The sequence below is a fragment of the Branchiostoma floridae genome, chromosome 2 (genome assembly GCF_000003815.2).
Source record: "Branchiostoma floridae strain S238N-H82 chromosome 2, Bfl_VNyyK, whole genome shotgun sequence".
Lineage (NCBI taxonomy): Eukaryota > Metazoa > Chordata > Leptocardii > Amphioxiformes > Branchiostomatidae > Branchiostoma > Branchiostoma floridae.
In genome coordinates this window covers 17,442,814-17,461,917 of record NC_049980.1, presented here as the reverse complement: position 1 = coordinate 17,461,917, position 19,104 = coordinate 17,442,814, and the positions used below count along the sequence as shown (strand labels likewise).

At 41.1% G+C, this 19,104-nt stretch overlaps 2 protein-coding genes across 2 annotated transcripts in view; both read right to left on the bottom strand.

Annotated features, from left to right (window-relative positions):
* LOC118410086 (orexin receptor type 2-like) overlaps positions 1-4,407 on the bottom strand; it is a 34,877-nt gene extending 30,470 nt beyond the window's left edge. Inside the window, exon 1 of the mRNA XM_035811571.1 lies at positions 4,234-4,407. The gene's annotated coding sequence lies outside the window, so the exon portion shown is untranslated. The remainder of the gene's footprint in view (positions 1-4,233) is intronic.
* A 4,862-nt stretch (positions 4,408-9,269) lies between these two features.
* LOC118431558 (orexin receptor type 1-like) overlaps positions 9,270-19,104 on the bottom strand; it is a 14,306-nt gene continuing 4,471 nt past the window's right edge. The window contains exons 2-7 of the mRNA XM_035842803.1: positions 18,058-18,236; positions 16,690-16,927; positions 15,219-15,341; positions 13,747-14,035; positions 13,488-13,609; positions 9,270-13,252 (exon numbers count right to left, since the gene is read on the bottom strand). Coding sequence (XP_035698696.1) covers positions 12,810-13,252; positions 13,488-13,609; positions 13,747-14,035; positions 15,219-15,341; positions 16,690-16,927; positions 18,058-18,236 — 1,394 coding nt within the window. The 3' untranslated portion in view covers positions 9,270-12,809. The remainder of the gene's footprint in view (positions 13,253-13,487; positions 13,610-13,746; positions 14,036-15,218; positions 15,342-16,689; positions 16,928-18,057; positions 18,237-19,104) is intronic.

Here is a 19,104-nt window from a genome sequence, read left to right as displayed (position 1 = left end):
TCCATCCTTATAGGTGAACTTCCGCTGGTCTTACAAATAATTGTGAGAATTTACAGTAGGCTCACGTAACATCGATAGAACGTCTTACCGCACTTTGTCTGCTTCTGTTATTACTGCCAGCGGTCTTGATGGTATCTTTATCACAGATGTACGACTAAGTGGGCAACTCTGCAAAACTAGCGGTGGTGTTGTGATGTTGCGCCAATTAAGACCTCCGATCTTGTCTTGTTATACATGTACTTGCACAATGGTCACAGCTTTGCAGATTATGGCCTCTGTAAAGGAGAGCTGATAAGCATAGATGGGAACCTAGTCGGCCTGGTGGGTTGGAAGTACCAAGTAGTAACAGGAAGATAAGGAAATTGCCTACATTTACTTCTGAATAAAGCAGAGGATGGCCAGCAAATACAATCACCTCCGCAGAACTATAGTGCTGTAAAGTCATCACGCATATATATGACGAGGAATGTGGTTATAACATTTTCCACAACTTATCTGCCTCAAAATGATCAGCTTCTCCAGATATTTCCATCACCTATAACATGGTTAGGTGCTTGTGTAGGAGAATATTAAAAACAGGCAATCCTGTTGCAGTGTCAGTGCCTCGAAGTATAGTTTATTCAATTTCGGGTCCACAGCTTTCAATCTGGGACTCTTGAGCGATGTCCATTAACGTCATGTGCATAAATGGGGCCCCGAAAGATCAACTTGGCTAGTGCATTGTTGATTATTGCCTTCGCCAAGAAGGGTATGTTTTTGATGTGTGTGTGAGCACGTGTGTGTGAGCACGATAACTAGAGTATGTATTTTTTCTTGGGATGTGAGTAGGTTTAATGAGATCTCAAAATGATTAGATTTTCTTCCCTAGTGGCTTCTTATGGTACTGCAGCGGAATATCCGGTTTTGCTGTTGCGTTTGATTTTGATTTTTTAGTGGAAGATAAATTACGAGGTGTAAAGACGTATTCATGTCATTTTGACAAAATGGTTGATATTGCTCGGGGAAATGGCTTGGTTCCCCCTAACCTGCAACCACTGATACCCACCACATGAGGACAGCAAAGAGCCACAGGTATTTAGCTTCACAACTCGACACACCTCCACTTGCGTCTCCGTAGAACCCAGATATACAAGTCCAGTTTTATACCATATCTTCCCGTCTCTGGAACCAACTACCCCAGGCAGTGAAACAAGCGCCCAGTCTGAGAGTTCTCCAGCAGAGGCTGTCTAATTGGACTGCCAGATAAATACAAGTACTATTATCTCAGATAATATTTTATATTTTAGACTTTATTTATTCATTGATGGTATTGAATTTATTCGATGTATTAATTTTATGTCTGTTTGTTAATGTGTGTGACCTGCGTGTATTGTATTGTTTACAACCTGAATAAAGTCAAAGAAATAATGATGAGCCGGTGACGTCAATATGACCCTAGAATTATCATCGTCGTGCTTAGTCATAAGATAAACAGTTTACCGAATGTAACATGAAGTCATAAGCACTGAATGCAAGATGTACGCTCTGTGTACAAGTACGCTCTGTCTCCGCGATTGTGCCCAAGATACATATGTAAGGGTCGCCAACGGTTGGCTGGACGAGGTAGTACCAATTTCCAAGTAAGCCCGCATTGCTGAGTTGGGATATGCTAAAGAAACATGTTGCCACAACTACAGATATACATCTAGGTAGCCTAATCGCTGTGATCACTCCGTGTGGCACCAGTGCCTTTAATACTCTGAAAATAGGATAGTATGCCTTTATATGGGAAAGGCTAATGCACACATTCTTATCATCGTCCAGTGTACAATCATCTCCTGATCGATAACTAACTTGTATACAGTGCCACTCTGAAGGGACACTTTCACCTCACACTCATCAATTCCATACCTGGACACCAGCCAGGACACCGTTAGTCTGCTGACATTTTACATGATGGAAGAAAAATCGTTTATCTAAGGCGTTCAGCTTATAACAGCAACAGATGGCAAATTTAATGGCTGAAATGCTCAGTAAAAACTCCGCATCAATAACAGGAGTCGTTTGCTTTGAGTGTTTTGTTTCGTAGTTCATTTTGTAAGGCAGGTCTTTTATGTATGCTAAGTGACTGCCAGCGAAGAATACGGTTAAACGTTATTGCGACGTAAGAGCTACACCTCGTAGCTACTAGACTAAGTATATTTCTTATACGAATGTATCAGTCATGACGGCTTACCCAACGTAAAAAGGATATAGCAACATAGGACTTGTCAACGATGAAACATGTCTGTACATACAAGAGAGCATATGGAGAAAGGCAAATATGTAATATTAGGAGAATGCACAAGATACTCAATCACGCGAAATGAGCATCATTATGGACGTACTATCCCTAACAGACCGGAAGTTGTCTGTCAAAGTCATTTGGTTTTAAGCCAGGTTTTGCAAGTAATATAGCAATCATTTCCATTCACGTTGATACCATAATCTTAATGTAGTTCGACTTTTGGGCTTAGAAGTTTTCTGTATCGTGACCTCACTTGTCACAGAGAGACGCCATTACTTCTCGTTCATTTGTCACGCATTTCATTCTGTTCAGTACGCTCTCTATCTTCTAGCACTGCACTCAGCAATGACAGGCTTACTGCAGTACTGTCTTTTGGAAGTGCTCCTTCCTACCTGAGATGAATCGAACATTACTTATCATCATACAAAAGTTTAAAAAGTTCGGGACAGATCACAGAAGAAATCCAGTTATATTTCTATTTCATTTCGCGCCGTGACAGTTATAAAATGGCAAATAACGTGTCCTGATAAGAGACACGAGTCTGTTTATGGTTTATTTCCATTGTCAATTGAAGGTTACTGCCATGTTTGATACATGTCATAAATCTTGAAGTAATATACACAAACAGGGTGTACGGATACCCAGCTCACGATGGCATTGCCAGTCGGCTGAGGTTGTACTAAAAATGTATATTTCCTTAAAAAGCTGGTGCATATAAAAATCACATACATGTCTCAAATATATCAGTGCGAAATAAAATGACGATAGCTGGAAGTGGTCAAAGACAAAGTCACTGTCAAGTCACCTTCTAACAGAACTAAATGTCTGTTTTACTGTCTGTCCATTCTAATCCATATTCGATATTTAGATCCTTCAAAATGACTACCATACTTCGAGGAAGGTTACACATCCAGGTAGCAAGATTAATCAGATAACGGTTAGTCAAGTCACTGGTCAGATTTGTAGATGGTCAGACGTTTCGGATCTATACAGTTGATGTAGTAGCTGTTATCTTGCGACTACCGTAAAGCTTACCTTGGACGTCGACAACCTGTAGCTTTGTAGGAACGGCAGCTGCCTTGTGAGGAGGAGGCGCTCTGTGGCTCTCTCTACATGTAGCTCAGGTCAAGCGGTGAGTTTCCCAGGAAACCGCCCCCCACGCTGCCCGAGAAAACCAGACGTGAACGGAATGCTCGCCAGCGTCCCGAAACTCCGTCCAGTTGTTTGTGTTCTATACTACCGTGAGTTCTCATGAGGCATCAATCAATTTGAGCCTGTGTTTGGGGAAATATAATCCCTGAATGGGCTGGGAATGTAGGCGGTAGGTAGGTAACGCAGGTTAAAGGGAAAAACTTGTTCATTGCATCTGGTGATAAAAATTTCTATGACCTTGACGATGCGGTTACAGCAGTAAAGATGAGACACAATGGTTAAAGTAACACACAGCCAGGGATGATTGTGTAAACACGGCTTAAGAACCATTTGTTTGTCACGTTCTTGCGACACTCTCGTTACAATGTTTGATGAGTTTAAGGATAGCTAGCGCCCCTTAGGCTTGTCGCATGCATAGACCTTGTAATTTTATTTGACTGCCGCATCGGCGCCTAGACCATACGATGTGTCTCCCATGGCGAGAGTAATGTGTATAGTGACGTTGTTTTCCTGTCGCTAATCCGTAATAGATTGAATATATTCCTATACCGGTGCAATGAATCCTGGTGAAATATGGCAGAATTAAAGAGTTCATCTACTGCGCCGAAAGAGCGAGGAGATGACAAACATACCATATGGAACAATAGATTTCACCTCTTGGAGATGATTTACCAGTTTCACCATATTTGAAGTATTTCGGTAATGAGAAAATACATATTTTGACAGAAAAGACACAAACCACCGAAATGGTAGCCCTCACAGAAAGGTTAAGCACAATGACGGTTATAGAACAGAAGAAAAAATTCCATAGCTACCTCTTGCTCAGTCGCCTGGGTCCTTCTGTTGCAGACGCTGCGATGAAGTAACGAATTTCAAACCGTGTAAAATTTTTGTTTTGAAAAGTATGGCAATGCGCCCTTGTGGACAAAGAATGGTGAGGAGATCTATCTACATGTTTGGTCTACTCACTCACCATCTGCTCAAATGACACATCCTGTCTCACATCGCGGGGCATCGCAAGCGATCATGGGACAGGTTCTGTACCTTTCTTGGAAGGCCTGCTTGGGTGTATGGTGGCGCTGATAGATTGAACAATTAGTGGAACGTCTGTAATACAACATTATTGTATTCTGTTGCATTCTCATACAACATTAGTACTTATACTGTACCTGTTTTGGTCATGTAGTTGTTTTCGCGTCACTTCCTTTCTCACTACCCGCATTCAGACTATTACGTATTGAAGGTCTCAGAGGATATGATCTTGATAGATGTCTTGACTTTCATGATGTGTTGGTGATGTAGATGTTGTGATGAGAGGTAGTAGCGGCCTCTACCGTCCTCTGCAAGTTGTGCACCTGATGGTCATTTAACAGCTTATAAGGGGGGATCCGATCACTGGACTGCGGTACGCTGGCGGCCGCCGGGCCGGCGTCGCTGTGTTCTGAATTGAATATGTACAACCCTTAAATTGATTATATGAATGTCATGCAAAACGTCAAAATATGACTAAAAGACAACAAAACACACAAAGCGTAAAAAGCTTCGTTTCTCATCGATGAAGTTCAAAGCACTCTGTCCAATCAATCAGCCGCAGCTACGCCGCCAACGTACCCTAGCTGCAGTGAGATCACCCCTTTACCACACCGCAGGAGGAAACAGTGTTGTTTGCTGTGCGCAAGCCGTCTTCTTCACGTGACCTCCATGAAAAATGGATGTGTGTGTTTGTGTGTGTGTGTGTGTGTGTGCGTGCGTGTGTGTGTGCGCGCGCGCGCGCGCGTGTGTGTGTGTGTGTGTGTGTGTGTGTGTGTGCGTGCGTGTGCGCGTGTCTATGTGAGTTTGTGTTGTCGAATATTTGTGGTCGGCTTAACTTTAGAACCTCTGATTGGATCGCGATTAGATTTGGTATGTTGGGGTTGGAAAGTCAAAGGTTATGGTCGATTTTGGTCCCCTGATGTGACCTTGGTACTGCAGCAGATCTAGAACCTCCGGTTTTTTAATCTTTTTTTCCTGGAGATGCTATGGTCTTTGGTGGCAGGTAGCTTTCGATATAAGAAAGAAAATGCGTATTTTCGGCCCCAAGCAGCTTGCTTTGGAAGTACAAGGGGCTTTTGTTATAGAAATATACTTTGATAGGATACCTAAACAAAGCAACGACAAATTTCCATGAAATTCGGTATGCAGCTAGTTTAGGCAGAGACGTATACATTGACATGCATATTATTCAAAGTAGGACACAATGTGCATAATCATGAAATAAGGAATTCCTGAAAATCTAGTGTTTCCATAATATTGCTTTTATACATGCAAAATATATGTTTCATGATAGGGTATCATCAACATATGCTGATTATGCAAATAAGAGTTTAATTTGCATTATTAATGTAAGAGTGCCATGATTACATGGAATATTTCCAAATGAAAGGACTTACACATAGAATGTGTTTTTGATTGAAAAGACCATCATTATTAGAATAGATTATGCAAAATTGCTTCCAACACACCTTCTGTAAAATTGCAAAATAGACCAGTCCAAAAATACACCCAGTCACCCGCTGAAAGACTTCACCAGTCTAGTGATGAATTTAAAAAAAATGAACCCCTCCGTGTAAGAATGGACTCTTCCAGATAACATCGGGCCCGCTAATTGGCTGCCACCCCCCCCCCTCCTTAGGATATAGATTCAGGCTAAGTGATTGGTGACCTATCTAATTAGATTAAATAGACATACAGGCCAGTAGGTGCAATCTACAGGTGGGGAGGTCAACGACCTTAAGGTCATTGAGCACTCTGGCTATTGGAAAATGACAAAAAAATCCCCAGATATATCATTTTGAAGTGGTTTATGCCAAAAATTATACATGCGTCATTTGAATAAATATCTAGTGCATCCTTTTACCAAAATCTAGGTCATTTGGTTTTAAAACCAGAGTACAGAAGCTAAAATGTACGTTTTGGGTCATAAAATGGCCAAATAATCGCAAAATTAAGCATTTTGTTGTACTGTATGCCTCAAGTGGTAATGAATCCATGTGCGCATATATCTAGTGCACTCCTATACTAAATTTCAGGTCTTCCGGTTCTAAAACCAGGGTACAGGAGCCAAAAGTGTTCTTTTTGGTTAAAAAATGACCAAAAAATCGCAAAAATAAGCATTTCGTTATACTGTACACCAAAAGTGATATTGAATTTATATGGGGGGATTATCAAGGCACATCTGTGCCAAATTTCAGCTCATTCGGTTATAATACCAGGGTACAGGGGACCAAAATATACAGTTTTTGTCTTAAGATGACCAAAAAACCTTAATAAAATCATTTAAAAAACAGATATGAAAAAAATGAAAAAGGCATCAAGGTATTGGTCCACTCTACCCTTGTGCCAAATTTCAGGTCATTCGGTCCAGGAACGGCGGAGATGAATCACTTTGAAGATTTGACAGGAGAAAGAAAGAAAGAAAGAAAGAAACATTACGAATACGAGAGTTCAACGAACCCATCTCTTCGCCAAATAATCATGCCTTTATTTAAGACTTTAAGGTCTTATTCATGTATTACTAAATAGCAAATGACTGCATGAACTGTGTTCCTCACAAACACACAAATATGACCAAAAACCAGACTGTGACCTGACAGATGACATGGTAGCATCCCTGGTCAATCAGAATTTCATGCTTGTCAAAGACTTTGTCCCCAGTGTAAGGGTGTCCAGCTCACAAGCTAAGGCTGCTCCAGCAAAACATCTGTATAACAGCTGTGTCCATAGATATAGGTCAAAATGAGATATATAGACCACAGTTTATTTCTGTTAATAAGTTTTGCTGCAGTACCTTATGAAGCCGCTAGGGGGCCCACTATCATAATTTATCTTCGTTTTCCTGACCCCTACCCACCTACCAAATATTATCAGGATTTTTTCAAGGCTTCTCGAGTTATGCATTCCACAAACAAACGGACGCACACACTCGGCCCGCTACCGTCCTAACGGAAAATGCTACGACAACTATTTTCGAACACAACCTTCCTTTCCGCAAACGCTAGTTAAATACCAAATATCATGAAAATCCATACACAGCTTCTTGAGTTATATGCTGTTGGCATGGATTTATGAACGTTCCTCATTAATTATGCAAATTAGCTACTGATTTGCATAATTAGTGTTACATTGTATAAGTCATCACTCATTCTATCTACATACCGAAAATCCTGATGATCCGTTTACACGTTCTCGAGTTATTCTCGTCCAAAGTTTGAACGGAAATCGGTGCCTGCAGTTCCCAAAAAGCCGCTAGGCGGTCCAAACTCACAGCACTTACTCTCTGTTCCAAGGGCTATCTACCACTCAAAAATCATGACCACAGTATGTCCAGAACACGAAGTGTCAAAATTAAAAGTTTTGCTGCAGTACCTTAGGCAGCCACTAGGGTGCCCATTATCGAACTTGACCTTTGTTTTCCTAACCCCCATCCACCTAACAAATATAATCAGGATCCATTCAAGGGTTCTCGAGTTATCTTGCATACAGACAAACGCACTTACATACAAATCCCGCTACAGCACCTTAGATAAGAGCCAGGTAAACCATTTTCCCACTTGACCTTCCTCTCCATAACCGCTACACACCTACCAAGTTTCGTGAAAATCGCCCAGCTAGATTTTGACTTATGCTGCCCAAAACAAACCGCAAAAAACATACCAAGCTCGCTGCAGTACCGTAGGAAAACGCCAGGTAAACCGTTTTCAAACTTGGCATTCCTTTCAACAACCGCTACGCACCTACCAAAAATCACAAAGTTCCATCCACAATTTCTCGAGTTATATGCTGTTGACCTACATACAGACCCAAGTCAGCAATCTCATACTCTTCTTGGCGAAGAGAACAATATATTTCACCATACCTATGGTATGGCTGAAATATAATGAAACAATGAATCTGTAAAGGCTCTAAATTTTTCATGGGGTATGAGATATCCAAACGCTTGTTTCCTATCGCTATTCTTCAAGGAGGTTCGACCTTCTTGGTTAGTTGTACCTTAATGAGGAAAATTACCACAGCCAAGGTATGGAATCTCGTCTTATCATGTTAACTAATCGTGCAAGGTGAAGGCGAGAACATAATGGGTACACGGGATGCTATCTACCGCTGAGATACGTACGATCTACACCCAACTCGCACTGCTCTGGCATGGAAGCTCTCTTGTCTCTACTGTGCAAAATGAACTGATTTTAACTGATAAAACCTGGCCATGGAATTATCCAAACCACAAGCATTTTACTGATAGGGCCAACATGAATGGAAATAGCTTACTAGTATTCCCACACATAATTGTTACAGAAATAGAAATAAGTCTCCGATGAACAAAACGAGAAAAGATTGCTCCAATGGTTGCTTGAAATGTTTGGCTTACAAAAGGCAGAGATAACAGAACATGTCCAGACTTCAACTTGACAATTTCGAGCTCGTCAGAGACTTGCTTTAGGCATCGTGGCCAAATGGACAATTATCATGAGGTCAAGTACTATGTAAAGAAAACTAGAGATTTCCATCATCTTTACAACATGGACGCTGGCAATACTCAATTGTTAAGGATTATGTAAATGTCAATTCTGACGCACAATCAAGTGGACAAGTAGAGGTTCAGATATTGTATTCTACACGTGTCAGTATGTCGTGGTTGCCAGCAATGTTCCCGTTGAAAAGTGCAGATTGATAATCATATCTTTACCTCTGTGATTTTGAGGAGTTCCCCGTTTTGACAACTATTTTCATACCATATATTATACTATACTATAGTATAGCCTAAGATTAACAATTCATGATATTCGGGTGGTTTTTGTCATTTTATTTCCACAAATACTTTTACATCGTCACAAAAATACAACGTTTATGACATACTTTACAGCATGCTATATTCAACATCTAGCAATGTTATGGCTGGCAAGGCAAGGCAATGCGGTAATATCATCACAGATACTTTTAACGAAAATTTTTATCAAAGCTGGTTCATGGCAGCAGTTCAGAGAAAGATCACAGGGTGGCGTTCATCAATGCAACCCACCAAGACATTGGAAGATTTCAAATGATTATTGGTGTCACAACCTACAACCAATGTCAAGTACTGGGCACTGTCCATAACATGTCCACGTCAGTACTAGGTCATGGTACCCTCTAGAGAAATGCCATAGTTAATTATATATAGATAAGCATGGATATCTACAGCATACACTAGCTCTGAAAAGGAGTACTTGACAGCAGAAGTAGGTATCATTTTCTAAGAGATCATATTTCTATAAACAGAAAATGAAAATGTCTGTACAATGTAATTTCTTTGCACAGATTAATAACAAAGAAATGGACCATTTGTAACTAATAAACTGAATAGTGCCCCTCTTTATGACCCAGCCATAAGCGATGGAAATAATGCAGACTTGCGCATGGATTTCGATGGGATGATCGCCGAGATCAACGTCAATGTGTGCGGGAAAATTTAAGTCACTAAGGTTATTAAGTGATAAATAAGTACATGTATCCAGAAACAAATTGCAACAATGATTTCCAGATCAGTCCAGGGTTCCTTAACATGGCTCACGTTAAAGTTTGTCTACAATTGTTCGCGAGATACAATTGTACATGCAATTTTTCTGGAGGGCACTCGAGGGATTCAGAATTTCCATCATTGAGTTGTGTATCAAATGCAACTGTTGCCTACTCCAATACCGATGCCAAGTTACCGATACAATCATTTTTCTTAGATTCAGAAAATGATATCCAGAACACCCGCTTCTGCCGTTGAGTTCCCCTTTGAATGATTCGAGTTTCAAAAAACAAGCCTCCGATGATGTATGTCTTACAGCGCTCATAGCTGATCTCAGTACCCATATACAATGCACCGGGTATCCAATTCGGGATTGCTATATAGAGAACAATGACTAAGCTTACAATATCAAGGACAAAATCAATTCTGCACGAGCTCGGACGCCATAGGTCCAACGAGGACACGAGAAATTAACTTTAAAGATATCAACTAGTTTAAAAACATATAATTCATGTGCACAGTTAATATTACCAACGAGACTCGACCACAACCTGGAGACAAGTTTGTACATGGAACAACGGGATAATACTGATGTGGATGTACAAGAACAATAGAATATTCTGTCACAAGGTGTCATAGCCTGGGTACCATTCTCCTCTGGTCGGCTTTGGGTTGCTTTACCCGGCCCAGTGATTAGGCACCGACCTGCTTCTGTCAGCCTGTCTGATTAGCTGCCCTTTCAGATTTGGCCGCCAGAGCTTGTAGCCGGCCTTTGGAGTTTACGCCGCCAGCGTCGGGGCGCGACGAAATTAACCTAACAGCGTAAGAACTCCCTCGGCCTGTAGCAATTGATTGCACGGGCGGCCACCCCTACACCGCCGAAGAGCAACTCGAGCGCCTCGAAGGTATGGTACCCAGGCTAAAGGTGTCACGACAAGATACGAAAAGGATCGCCGCTCTGTACGGAGTATCATTTACAACGATTACTCATCGCAATAATATCGAGGGTTGATAGGACACTTGCACAGCTTAATGTAGATGCTGATGATACTATTTCACTGCGTACGATATCTTGTAGATCTCTCTGCGTTCATTGATGTATTTATTTGTTTATTGGTTAGACTGTTCAGGACACACACCCAGGACAACCTTTGCCATTTACCTGTAGAAGGGGTCAGCTCTCTCTGTCCCTAATAGTAATACCCTTTTTTTCACATCTATCTTGTCTATACTTCCAAAACATATTTGGTGAGGGAGGCCTTCCTTAGTCGCTAGAAATCAAGAGATGACATATCCCCATTTTTGTGCGGAACAAAATAGTGCTCCCTAAGGTTTAACGTCATCCTTCATCCGAAGAAGGTCAGTACGTACATGTGCGACTGGAAGTCTGCCTACCTCAATTATCTGTGGTTACATTTTTATACATGTAGATAGAGAAGACTTTAAAAGCCTTAAAAAGCCTATACGAACTGGAGTTATCAATTTACAGTTATCAATTCCATATAAATTCAACAGTGTTTATATCAAGAGCCGTATTATCTGTCACTATGAAAACCTGATGCCATGGTCTAGTAGACTAGACCTCAATGTTCATCATCATCAATGACATATCAACACAAACGTAACATTTCAATCACCACAATCGGTCTGATATCACTTACCTTGTCAAATTCATCAGTTGTTACACATACCTGTTTTCAAATGAATACGTTACTCGTTACTTTTACTTGACAGTGCATCCATGTTCCTAAAGTGTTATACAACCTGATATATAACAACAGTCTGTGACAAAAATTAAAGCAACGTCCATAAACTAGCAAGACGTCTTTTCCACTGAGGTTTCTACCTTGGAGAGAGCCCCATTCTGCACATACTCTTTCTGTGGCAGCTAGGTAGCCTCAATCTGTGCTGGTACAGAACATTACTGAAGTCAAACAGTATGATTTGTAAGGCTACTTACTACAACTTCCTGTTATACTAACTTCACAGTTCCAGTATATGCTAGCAGTACATTGCTTGAGCAGGCTTCCCATGCTTTCCACAATTCATTTGAATTTCTTAATTACTTCACTAAGCCACACTGATTTGATTTATGGATGCCATTCACCCGTTCATTAATTTTCGGCTGTTCTTAAAAATCACCTCCTCGTCTCTTCCAACTGTACCAACTCATAACGCCCATAAAATATCAGCATGCGCAGACCTGTCGTAAAACGTTCTACTGCACAACCTGATGAATGTGTCAGTACTAGGTCAGCATCGAAGTACACGAGACGACTGGGATCGAAATTGTCGATTGGTATGAGGTCCATAGGATGTTGGTTTGGGGAATTCCACATTCAGACAACTTTATGAGAGACTCGCGTCAGCCAGTGTATGTAGCCCAGATCATTTCAGATGTCCTATCAAGAACGGATTGCACTAGGTTTTTCTGCAACAAGGAAATGATTGCTAGGGGAGTTGAGATACATGGTGGATTAAGGAAGGTCCGTCTGCTTGGCAATTCAGGTGTTCCTGGCCTTTATACTTTAGAAGAAACAAGAAGGAGACAGCCTACCGCCCTTTATCATCATCTACCTACCTTAAATACACAAACAAAGACTCAATTGTTGCTTGTTTGATACACCATGTTCTGCGGTTCAATTTGTGTTACCAGCTTCATATGTCTGTAGTTTTAATATTTTAGCAGCGTTTGTTTGCTGGATTTTTATCTTTCGCCCTCTCGCAATGATTTTGGGGTCTCCAGAGGATCCTATACATGAAATCAAATAACTGTGGCCTTGTGATGAGCACATGTACACATGAAGTTACAAGTCACTTTAAAAGATACATATACTTTACGTGATGACTGGGATACAATTACTCATCTTGTTTTGGAAGATCATTTGTACAAACTGCAGTGACGATGCAAGACATTTCCATTGGTTCAGATGCCGGTTCACTTGTGTGCTCACTGATCATTCTTAAGTCTGTCTCTTGATGAATCGTGTCGTATGGCGCCTTGTGGTCACGTGGTTTCATGGTGTCGTGTGGAAGGATCGGGCTCTTTGGTAACGGTCGTGGGTCAAACCGACTCAATCCGAACTCGTTGCGATCCCTGGCAAAGGTGAACTCGTATGTACTCGGATATCTGGTGGTGGACTCGAAGCGACTCAGCAGCTCTGTGGTTCCCGTCGTCCTTGTGGTGTGCATCCGGGATATTGTCGGTCTCCCAACAGTCATGCCTCTCGCCTCCCTCTTCTTCCGAGCAGCCTCCGGAAAACAGCAGGGCAGTGACGCTTTGAACTCGCTTCTGAATTTCTCTGGAAATAATCATAATAGAAAGTCTTATCAACATAGCATTTTTATATTGAGAAATGTTTTCTTTCACTTTGTAAAATGAGAAAAATCTGTCATAAAGATGTTGCAAATACATCCCAAACGCATTGAATTTCTACGGAAGATACAGTTGCCTTTAAGTTGCTGAGGTAATAAGCAACACTGATACATCTTATTGTTGATACGTCGAGATGCAGTTTTTGTGATGAAGTATCTCACCACTCATGAAGTTGTAGATGAGCGGGTTGATGGCGCTGTTCAGGTACAGGAGCCAATGGGACACCGTGAAGGCGGCATACAAACCCTCCCTGTCGTGGGTGTTGTCGAAGAACCCGTAGACTCTGTGGCAACCAAACAAGCAAACACTCATACAACACAGTACAATTAGTTTTTGCTCAATCTGATATTTTCTCCTTTAGTTGTAAGAATGTAAAAGTATTCGGTAGATGTGCAGTGTAAAATCTAAGTGTGTTCCCACCTTTTCAAGAAGGTGAGGATCATGAGGGGGATGTAGCAGATGGCGAAAACAACCACCACTGCAACTAACATCCTGGCCACCTTCCGACGGGACTGCACAGTGTTCTCGGCTGTCTTGTCTGCGATGGAGCCGGTACCCGAATGAAAAGACGACGAGGCTGTCACGACCGCCGCCGAAGATGACGCCGACCGCACGATGTTGTCCGAGGTTGATCGGCTGAGTGAGATCTTGATTCGCTGCGAGTCGTCGGAGCGAGTAGGAGCTCGCAGGCTAGTGGAACTCGAGATTCCTAAGATAAGAGTGGATTATCAAAGGTATTAAGAGGGAAGACAACTATTGGAGAGAAACCTGACCAACATGTGCTTGACTCTGTTGTCTATGGAACAGGAAAAGCTATTCCCAGATAGCAGCATGAAATATGGTTCCAAAACAGGTGGGATGAAACTGATAAAACGTATGATAATGGTGTAGAATAACAGGCAAAACCCTTCAAAATCCTTCCCCAACTGGCGCAAGGTATTTTCTGGATGGATGAATGAATGAAAATAAAACCATGACAGCTGGTGAAATAGTTAGTATGATGAAGATTGGAAACGGAAGTAAACATGGACAGCTCCACAGGAGTACGGTTCATTAAGATTGCATCACTTGGATGATGATCAATGTCTAAGAAGTACTTGTTTCAAAAATCACAATTTTGAACAACTACAATTTTCCTGTTAGGTATTAGAGACTTCTGTAATCACAAAATGACAAACTAATCCTCATGATAAGAAAGGTATAAAGCCTGAATTAATTTGAAATGAAAGAACTGAACTCCAGTAGATAGATAAGGAACGACGAAACTTTGGGTCTATAAGGCAAAACCAGACCTCCTTTTCGTTTCCTGTAGCGAACTACTTCGCCACCAGCAACTCGCATAGCAAGCATCACTGTGCGATAAAATGGAGAGCAGGGTTAGTAGTCACAAACAGTAAAATGTGGCCAGCTTATGATTAGAACACTCAGAAAACGTTCACTTATAAGCACATGTGTAGGTTATCATCTGATTTTGATGCAGTTTCATTGTTTATCAACTTCATATTCATTAGAGCTTCCACTTAAGCTTAAATAAGTCAAACGCTATCGCGTAAAACACACAATGGTAAGGTTGCCATAAGTCGCAACCAAAGCACAACGAGATAAAGTAGTCTTTGACAGACTAAAATGCTTATTTTTATATATTTTGACTAGGTGACGTAACAATGGGCTGTCACGTATCAACCAATGTCGTCTAGGACACTTCACATGGTAGGGGCTATTCCGGTCAATATTTTGTGTAGGTTTATGATCATTGAATCTACTGTAACGCCAAGCTTCTGCCTTGTTTCATGCCATTTCTATTGCAGAACGAATCCGTTTGGCTGTCTACCTTCACCGTACCAGTTATAGTATCTGTTATTGGAAAATAGAGCCTGTACAGTGGCATTTACCTGGCACCTGGTCGCTCCACAGCTTCCAAACGATCATACAGTAGGACACCATCATCAGGACAATCGGGATCCCGAACAGTACCATCACGATCGCGGCGTGGTAGATCTTTCCGTAAATAGGATCTAAGTACCAAGTGAATAAATAGACGAATTACTGGTTTATCTAGATACGATCACATATAATCATTATAACAGTCTTAGTGCGACTGCATTAGTGCGACTGCATTAAGTTATGACTTGCAATTTCAGAATAAGTCAACGAAACTTCAATAAGGATCTAACACTAGGTAGAACCCTCTTCGTTATTGTTAGTCAACACAAATACCAAGCTGACGACACAAAAACATGGTTTGACCTTATGTGTGGATTCATCGTTTCCCAAAGCACCACAGTCTTTACTCCAGGAACATTGGCCCCACTAGCTAGTCCAAGGTCAATAGAGAGATATGAAAATAACGGCCTTGTTTCCGGATAAATCTCCCTCCTGACAGTGAAACCTACTTACTAGTATTAAGCGTTTCCTTTTTTGATACGACACAGTTGACACTTAATTTCACGCTAACTGCGTCTACAGTCAGACAGTCTTCCGACACTACTTATGATTATTGATAAGTGCGATAAGTCATAGTAAGCTCTCATTGGTTAAACACTGGGGAATCCTCAATTAGTCAGTGGTCTCCGGGGGCAGCTAACTTTATATATTGCCAAGTGCCGTTGACATTGTTGCATCTCTAGAAGATTAAACCTGCATCATTAATCTTAAGGACGCAGTGAATTCCATCTACCGCGATACAGTCAAATGAAGATTAATCCGGGATTTCTGTTTTTTTTTAGTAAATTTCTTGCTTCCATAGAAATAGAATAGACGCTGATGCATATTTGATAATTGATAGGATTTTGAATTAAGTATGCTGACTACAGAACATCGACATCGTGCTGAATAACAAGGTCTGACTGCTGTTGCTTGCAAACTGCCTGGAGGCCTTTCATAACCTGCCAGCGCGGCTCCCATTGAATCTATCCGCGCCAGTGATTCAACTCTGATTGAGGAAACCATCGAATAAAACGTCCATCAATCCTCCATGAAAGTCCCACTACGTCCATGCACGGATCTAATTGTTGACGTATAACCCAAGCGGAAAGAGCAACACAAATCTCAAAAGAGAGCTCTGCTAAATTTGTGTTGAATGGAGAGATTATAACGTCGCATGGCTGCAATTCCCATGATATCAAAGGAGTCAGCCATATAAATGATGCGATTTATTTAAAAGATTGCTTCTCGTTTAGATGGGTCCGATTATCTTTGTCAATGTTCACAGATATAGCAGAATTAGAAATATGTAATATACATATGATCAACGCCCGTGTGTGGAATAAGTGTACAACCATTTTGTCGCCATGTCTTGGCACACTCAATCTACGTGTATGTAATGATAACATGTGATGACAATATATGTGTGGAGCCTATCACCTGGCCAATGCTCGTCACACACTGTCATCAGGTCCGTTATCTCCGCAGGCAGCGTGCGGTTGGTCTTGTACATGGGGATCAGCGGGGTCATGATGCTCAGCGACACCACCCAGATGAGGCAGATGATGGTGCGAGCGCGCGCGTTGGTGCTCTTAAATTTCAGGGGGTGGACGATGGCGTACCAACGCTCGACTGCGATGGCGCAGAGTGTCAGGACGGAAACAGACACAGACACCATCTAAAAGAAGATGAAACAACATACGTTCATACATACAATTATTAGGACCCATAAATCAGACATTTTGAAGATGCTTGTATTGTAGGGTACCAAGACGACACAACATTTCACAGCTTCCGAGAGGATTCTCTCTCCCTTAGACAGTGTTTGCAAGTCTCTAGAATTTGTTTATCGCTATCAAAAGAGGAAGACGCTGAAATGTAGCGGCGTCTTTCCGTGCGAATTTCGAAGAAAGCAATGTTGCCACATTTAGAGGTGTGCGACCTTTATGCCATTGTTCTTCTTCTTCGGGATAGGTGACCAAATCGACCGACTAGCCGATGAATCTGTCACACAGTTGGGTCAGGTCAGAGGTAGTTTTGCTAGTCACTGATAAGTACTTGCACATGTAGTAGTTTTGTGGTGATTGTAAAGTATACTGAAGGTAGATGGGCCATCTTCTCTCTAAAGCTTAAGGCTGCCATTGACGGTACAGTTACTTTTACGAGGCTAGTAAAGCGTTCCATTCTAGAATTGTTCTTGGAAAGAAACTCGTTTCTCTATATGAAGTTCTACAACTTGAGATGACTAAGGTCAAGGGATGTAGGCTGTGCTACTTTTACACTGTGTTACAACAACGATAACAGAGTTGCGACTGCGAAATATAATCTACGAACATATATCATTAAAACAATCTCTAGAGCAAAGAATCTGCCAATTTTGTAGTTTAGGTAAAGTAAAAGATGAAGTACATTTTACAGTGGGTTGTCCTTTGTATTATAGCCATAGGAGCATTCTATACTATGTGTTAAGTAAATATCCCAACTTTAGATACTTGAATAGTAAAGAGAAATTTATATTCCTGGCAGCTTTTGATAAACCAACTCTAACCAACCATAAAGCTAGCTACATTTATGCAATTACCATGAAGCGAGAGGAAGTCGAATGTCCTACAATAGATTAGACGCATATCTGAATAACGTTATATAGATGTGTATTATTGTTTCCATTGTTACATATATATGATTCTTACCATGTGACCTGTAGCCTAGTGGGACAATAATGTGCAATAAAGGTCATTCATTCATTATACTGAAGTATGGGAGGGATTTTCAGCTTTTGAAAGTCGGAAAAAAGTTGTAGCACGTTACCTGTAAGTAGGGTATGATCTTGCACATAGTCTCGCCGAAGAACCATGTCTCCATGATGTCCACCACCAGGGTGGGCGGCAGACAGATGATGGTGACCAGCAGGTCCCCTGCAGACAGGTTCGCGATGAAATAGTTCGTCACCGTCCGCATGTGGCTGTTTCGGATCACCACGAAGCAAACTGGAGAAAATCATATCGGAACAGAAAGATACATCGGTTGAGCGTGCTTTTTCAAAATTGCGCTGCTCGAAATATTCATTTAAAATCTTATCATTCTCAAAGCAAACATAACGTTCTGAAAACAATAATGCCTCTGTACATCCTACTGAGGTATGCACCTTTGGCGTGTTTCTATGATATACCTCCTAAGATCGTAGATGATACCAAAAGGAGGAAGATTTAGAAATTTTTGTTGACCCGTAAGGCGATTCTACTGGCTTTGAACAGAGCAAGCCTCATCAACGCTATCTAAGATGCCCACGCCAGATGTTTTCGTGGTTCTGTCCATAATATGGTATTTGATTCATTCAATAAGATTTTCACGAATTATTTCTTAAGGTATGGAATCAAAGTTGGTATCTAACCAGCCCGACCTTTTCCCTTTTCTGTATAGTACGAGGGGTGATCAATAAGTTCTCGGCCTTACTCAGAAATAATAAGCACAACTCAAATTTTGAGGCACAACTTTATAGTATGAAGCCTTTTATCAATATCCTCCAAATTACAAATCATTGGAGTCATTACTTTCCAGGCATTCGTTTTATGCAAATTAGAAGGTAAGTGGCGAGAAAAAGAAGGATGAAGTGTGATCAGACAATTTGACCCGCACACCTCAGGTTTCAGATCAATTGTCCACTTTTTTTTCGTTATCCCTTACCTAACGTTACTGGGTGTCACCTGCAACGTAATGATCACAATAAGTTGAATTTTGGTACACATTTATATAAGATTTTATACAAGTACGTGGGATTATCAATAAGTCCTCGGTTTTGCGGAGAAATAATAAGCACAGCTCAGATTTCGAAGCATAGATGTCAAGTATAACTTC